The sequence below is a fragment of the Manihot esculenta genome, chromosome 5, assembly GCF_001659605.2.
Source record: "Manihot esculenta cultivar AM560-2 chromosome 5, M.esculenta_v8, whole genome shotgun sequence".
Classification (NCBI taxonomy): Eukaryota; Viridiplantae; Streptophyta; class Magnoliopsida; order Malpighiales; family Euphorbiaceae; genus Manihot; species Manihot esculenta.
Window position 1 is genome coordinate 9488230 of NC_035165.2, and position 6905 is coordinate 9495134.

At 31.3% G+C, this 6905-nt stretch overlaps 1 protein-coding gene across 1 annotated transcript; it reads right to left on the reverse strand.

Annotated features, from left to right (window-relative positions):
• Positions 1-1381: 1381 nt before the first annotated feature.
• LOC110616353 (probable apyrase 6) lies at positions 1382-6139 on the reverse strand. Its single transcript, XM_021758750.2, has 8 exons — positions 5311-6139; positions 5039-5151; positions 3871-3978; positions 3220-3274; positions 2599-2787; positions 2397-2494; positions 2076-2272; positions 1382-1927 (listed from the first exon to the last, which is right to left on the reverse strand). Exons 1-8 carry the CDS (start codon positions 5897-5899, stop codon positions 1654-1656), a joined length of 1623 nt encoding a protein of 540 aa, XP_021614442.1. The 5' UTR covers positions 5900-6139; the 3' UTR covers positions 1382-1653.
• Positions 6140-6905: the final 766 nt, after the last annotated feature.

Consider the following 6905-nt stretch of genomic DNA (forward strand, 5'->3'; position numbering starts at 1 on the left):
TTATAATTAAATAATACTAATAATTTTATATACGTTTAATATTTTTTTATAATTACAAAGTACGAAAATCAATGATAAATAGTTATTATATTTTATAAAAATATTTTTAATATATAAAAATATTATAAAAATTAATAGTAAAAAATCTACACACAAAAATATTTAGAATCTATTAAATCTATATAAAATTATTTCACTCAATTAATTACTTAATTAATTTATTTATTTCTTTTAATAAATTATAAATTATCTGCATAAAATATTTAAAATTATTATATTATCTTAAAATATTATACAAGAACATTGAGTTATTTATAATTTATTAAAATAAATAATTTAATTAATTAATTTAATAATATAATAAATTAATTAAATTTATTATTTTTAATAAATTATAAATAATTAGGTGATGGCGTACAACATTTAATCACAACATAATTTTATTCTATCATAGCAGTTAAATAAAACGTAAATTTAATTTTTATAATTTTAAATATTTATATTAATTAATTAATTAATTAATTTATTATTAATTATTTAAATTAAAATATAATTTTATTCTATTTAAAAAACGTAAATTTAATTTTTATAATTTTAAATATTCATATTAATTTATTTATTTATTTATTTATTTATTTTATTAATTATTTAATTTAGTACTCTCAGTAAATAAATTTATAATTAGTATTATTTAATATAATATAAATATTTTATTATAATATATTAATAATTAAAAAATAATAAAAAAAATTAAATCAAAAGGGATCCGGCCACAATTTTTTTTTAAAAAAAAAAAAACAAATAATGCTCGAAGTGACGCCAAACACTCCTCCCCAACTCAAATCCACTCTTATAAGTCAAACCAATAGAGATGTTTGTTTCAACTTTAACAGCCTCTGGACTTCATTGTTCATAGTTGTTTTGGCTTTTTTGTGCAGATCCGGTGTGGTGTTTCAAAAATTTGTTTACAAGAATTCGGTGGATAATGGTTAATATTATTAATTTAATTATGAATCTTTGAGATCTAGTACCTTTGATGGCAATAGGAGACTGACTACCATAGCACAGGTTTGAAAGTCGCCCATAATATGTGACAAGAACAAGAGGTGGTAGTAGTGCTTGTTTTTATTATTTCCTTTATTCAGAACTATTTGGAAGGTTTCTATGATGTATGGCTTGAGAAGGCCTTCTGGTGTGTGCTTTGGTTAGACAAGGGAGCCATCTCTCCCTACCACCATTTTCTTGAGTTTGCTTCTCTTGATTTTCTCTGGAATCATTTAACTCATTTAATTTAAATTGAGTTCTTCCATATATAAAATGAAAATTCATAGACTAAATTATTTATTATTTAAAAAATATAAAAATCTTGGATACAAAATTGTAAATTACACAAAAATATATGCACCTGGTTCTGGTGTGATGATGAATTGAAGGTTTGAACTCTCGCTTGATACAACAGGGAACACGAAACTAATCTTCTAACCTAAGCTCTTCACTGCTTGCATGCTACATCCTCTGAACCCAGCATGGCACAAATACAACCTTGTAGCCTTAAGATACAGCCCCGTAGGAAGCATTAACATATTTAAATGTTAATTGCAATTACATAGGAGCTTCCTCCTAATCTACATAGCCCAGAAAAAATTATGCTCATCAACTTCTTCCAACATGGGTAACTATATATCGACCTTTCTCCAGATCGTAGACTGTCTTTAGCTCGGGCTTTTTCCACTTTGATATAAACCATGCTGAGAACATCAATAATATGGCAATGGCAATTAGTGATATGAGCGTCGGTGGGTCATCACTGATGATGGCGGTAATCCAATCTGGGTTCTGTGCTTCGAATGCAGCTGTGCTCTGCAAGATGAAAGCTCCCAATGCCCAATCAAGAGGGATGTTTCCAATCTGATTGGCATATCCAATCCTGTTAAAGCATGTTCACCACACAGCTCTTGCGTAAGCGTAAGCGATCTTATTCGGTAAGATAGTCCGACCCAAATTAGGATTGATTAATTCAAAAGCAACTAGAGAATCTGCAGTGAGAGAAAACACTTCAAATATGAGAAATGTACCTTTCATCTTCCAATGCAATTCCCAGACCATCATGAAGTAGGGCCACCACATAGGCTGAAGAGAAGCAATAGCGCATCAGATCATCACTATCATATGAATGGTGTTTCTTCTTCAATGTTGACCAATCTTCTCCACAAAAATGTTCCCCAGCCAAAATCAGGTCTGAAAGATATGCTCTTGGACCCAATCCAAAGAACTAATCAAAGGGGACATCCAAAAGAGAAAACAATAGGACTGAGTAACACTTAATCAGCGCTCTGAGCACAGTTTGTATGAAATTTAAAAAGTGCGACTATTGGCAACGTGTTTTGTAATAAAACCTTTGATGTATAGAAGAAATTCTCAGTTGCCAGGAACTTCCCCTGAAGCTTAGGTGTGAATGTCGATCCTATGTTGCACTGCTGATAGGAGCATTTCTCTGCATTTCAGATGACAAAACCATGATTATCACCATGTCAAAAGAAATGAACGGATGAACAAAAAAAAATCTCATGACATGATCCTTCTGAAAGCAGTTGCAACCTTTTCCCTTTTGAATCAGCATTGATGCAGCAGATCTGCACTCAGAGAAGTTACCACTTGAATGAAGCCTGGATAAAAATTTACTCTTTTCCATTGAACCTGGAGAGTGCCCCCGAGATTCCATATCATGTGAGTAACCCCTAGGAGTACAGGGATCTACAAATCTTCTTTTCTCATGTGATTCAGAAGCTGCAATATCAGGAAAAATAAAATGAGTGGGTAATTCTCCATAGCAACAAAACCAAACCAACTACATGTAAAATCCAACAATGAAAAACCTGTTAACATAATGATTATAATTTCAACAACCAATCACATGGTAACTAGAAAAAAGACAAAAAAAACCAGTGTGAAAAATTAATCTCAATACATTGTTCAAAAAATTCAAGAAAAAAAAAAAGCAGCTAAACTTTAAGCACAACATTAAGAATTTGCATTTGTTAAGCATACATCTTAATAAGATATTAAGCTTTATTGTTGGAAGACTCCTACACAACAAAAAATAACCCTCGTTATAAGCTAGCCAAATAATTCGAGCCATAAAGAAACAAATTCAACATCCTTTTTAAAATATCATAATCTTATATATCTATTTGCAAAAAGCAAAAGACGCATGCTTACCTGGTTGATTGTCCACAGAGACAAGTGACTCCCTCAATGCTTCCAAAGCAGCATTCTGAGACATAAAATAAGTTGTAGCTCATAAGCCTCTAATATCATATTTCTTTGTGCCATCAGAAATCAATCGTCTCAGTTCAATATCGATCTTAATACAACTAAGCGATAGATATAAATTAAAATCAATGCAGTAGGTCTGCTGAAGAAGAACTAGCAAAAAGTTCAACTATGGAACTTTAGCAGACCATGGATTTGATTGAAGACATTTTTTCATTATTTCCTTTTAAATCTCAATTTTGCTAGGCTCACCATTTCGCAACACTTTTGAAACTGCAATTCCTTTACAGTCCACAACCCAGAATTGCAATCCAACCTTCTGTACACTTTCTTTCCTCCAAAGTCCCCAGTTGCCACTTCCATCCTAATTCTGAAATTCGGTCCCACAGTTCAAGGCAAATGGCCAAAATCCAATAAATATAAGTTGAGTTGAATTAATACACTTGTAAGCTACGGAAAAAACCTAAAATCAGCAGTTCAAAAGTAATGAACCCAATCAACCACTACATGTAAAAGTGAAAATTGCCATGGTGGAAGCAAGTAGGAGAATATCCTCAAATGAACACAACCAATCGTAATGAAGGTTATTGAGATTACCTGTCCAAAATGAAGAAAGCTATGGCTGTAGATACTGTAAGTAGTATTCCCAAACTTAACAGTGCGTGAGAACTCAGCAGGCACTGGTTCATTTGAAAAAAAAGTTACCTGAAAAAAGAGAACAAGAGATTTTACAAGCAATTCTAGATAGCAATCCCACATTACATGCAGAAGTATCAAAAGATAAAGATTCTATAATCCTCCTTCCGTCCCATAATTTTTGTCCATCTTTCCTTTTTTAGTTGCCCCAAAATTATCATCTACTTTCTTTTTTTAGACTATAATAACATATAAATCGACTATTATAACCTTATTTAATTTTGTCATATTTCCAAGAAACCTCTCAAAATATCTCTTAGTATTTAATAAAACTTAATGTATTTAAGATAGGTATAATTGGAAAGTTAATAAAAAAAATTGTATTTCTAAATATGTGTGACAAAAATTATGAGATGAAGGGAGTAAATTATCATTGCTCAAAGCATATAACAAACTCTCTGTAGTTTCTAACAGGTTCAAGGCTTCAAGGTACAGATCACTAACAGCTAAACCTCAACTGGAGATCTTCTTCTGGATCCCAATGTCTAGAGTTCACAAGATCTCAGTCTCACTCTAGAAATGCATGCCTGTATATTATAATCTCAAATTTTCTAATAAGTGCAATATTGGACTCATTAAGATTCACTAATTTTGTATTTGGGAATATCAATATTACATAGAAATGTGTAATATTGCATAAAAGGATGCAATGGCACCAAAAAAAAATAAAAAAAAATGAAAAACTGTATTTAATAAATTTTAACAAGTGCATTACTGCACTCATTAAAGAAACCATTATAGTTAGATCAGCTAAAATAATTGATTTCCACACTAGTAGCTCCATTACAATCTGTCTTTTTAAGAAATATCATTTTATTATAAAAGAATAAAAATTATTGTTGCCTTAATAAAAGTAGCTAAGATTTCTCATAAGCAGCAAGCAATAGAAACTTTGGTGCAATCAACTGCATAATCCTTATGACTCGCAGTTCACACACAAATTAATTGGAAAAAGAGATGCTTGCACAAATCCCAAGTCCTATAATTTTCATTCAGAGAAAAATGGAGATTCAGATGACGAACAAAACCTGAGCAGAGCTCAATGGAAATTCAGAGGATGAAACAAAACCTGAGCAGAAGCTCCACCAAGTTCAAAAATCCCAGTTGTTTCACGAGGATCACCTCCAAGAGTACCCGATGCATAGTTGGCAATAATCCAAGCATATAACCCCTCGTCGGAGCCTAAAAAACACATACCACACTATGTCAGGATTAAAACACGAGATAGCAGAAGCTGCAGAACCACCACGAATGAGCATTCATCAATCAATGAACAAAGTTGTTGCACAATGTGATCACATAAGAATGCACGAAAATGTAGTATAAAAAAAAAAATCATACCAGTAATAACTGAGGCCCAGTCATCTCTGAACTTGAACCCGGAATTTCTCAAAACCTCTCTACATGACTCCAAGATCATATCTTGAATCTCAGAATCGAGCAATCTCATCCCAGCCGTCGCCATTAACCGAATCTCCGTCTCTCCCCAAAGTTTTCTGGGCACTCTCCGTTTCCCAAATTCCAGCAGCTCCTCCAAGGACTCGCCAGCCCCTCCGGGATCCTCCGCATGTGCCGACAACCCCGGATTGACCTTCATCGCCCCATCCCCGAAATCGAAAACCGGTGTACCCCCCTTATTTCGGCATGCGAACACGTGAATCCGGGTCCCCGTGCTGCCTCCATCGATAATAATACTATACCTTGTACGATAATCTAAAGAATCTCCATTTTTTAAGAAAAAATAGCAGGATAAAACAGCGATCAGGGTGAAAAAAGAAGCGAGAAAAATAGACAAGAAGCTTGATTTGAAGGATTTGGCTTTGAAGAAGAGATTAGAGGATCGTGGGGGAGGTCGGATATGGAGCTTGATGGGATCCATTTTTCTGTTGGGTTTAGAATCGACCCAAGTGCGGACATGCGATCGTCGCATCAAAGAAAAGGGATTGAAGGGCGAAGGAGAATCATATGATTATTGTTGATCGTTGTAATTATTAGTATTTACGAATAATCTTTGTCGTTGTCGTTGTCGTTGTTATTGTTCTCATTAGTGGAATCGGAAAAGAAAGAGAGAGAGAGGGCCGTCGTTCGCCCCCTCGCTCTGCGTTTTTGAGAATGTTGAATTTCCTGTACGTGCTTTCTCAGCTGGCCAGGATTCAATGAAAATGAAGAAGACGTTGAAGAGCGCTGCTTTTGACGCCCTTCGGGAACGCAATCGACGGTTCCGGTTCGATTTTCAAATACTTTGGACATGTCTGAACCGGTGATTTCTTTTTCAATTTCATTTGGTTTAGTTTTAAAATGTTTTTATATAATATAATTTTATTTTTCTAATTTTAAAAATTATTTATTATATTATATTTTTTAAAATCTTTATGATAATTAAAATACTAAATTTTTTATATTTTAAATTATAAAAAATATCACATAAAAATAATATATATTAAAATATTATATAAATTATGTGTATATTTTTTATATTTAAAAAAATTATTTTTATTAATAATATTTTAAATAAAATAAAATTTTATATATTTTAAATTATAAAGTTTTACTTTTATATTTTAATTTTTATTAATAATTATTATATTATATAAAAGTGAAAATAAGAAATAAATAATAAGATTAATAAAAAATAATATTATTGTAAAAAAATAGATATTTAAAAACTATTTTATTAATAATTATTATATTATATAAATGAAACTCTAAATTTTGGCCAAGTCAAGGTGAAAAATGGGATGCCCCTTCAGTAAAAGTTGGATAAAGCGTGTCGTTTATATTTTTTATTAAAATAAAAATAATATTTTTATCATATTATTCTATTAAAATGTAATCATATTTATATATTTTTTTTAGTAATTTGTTTTTGGAAAAGATTTATTTTCAAAAAATTAATTTACTTTATATAAATGCACAAAATAAAATATAAAATTTTG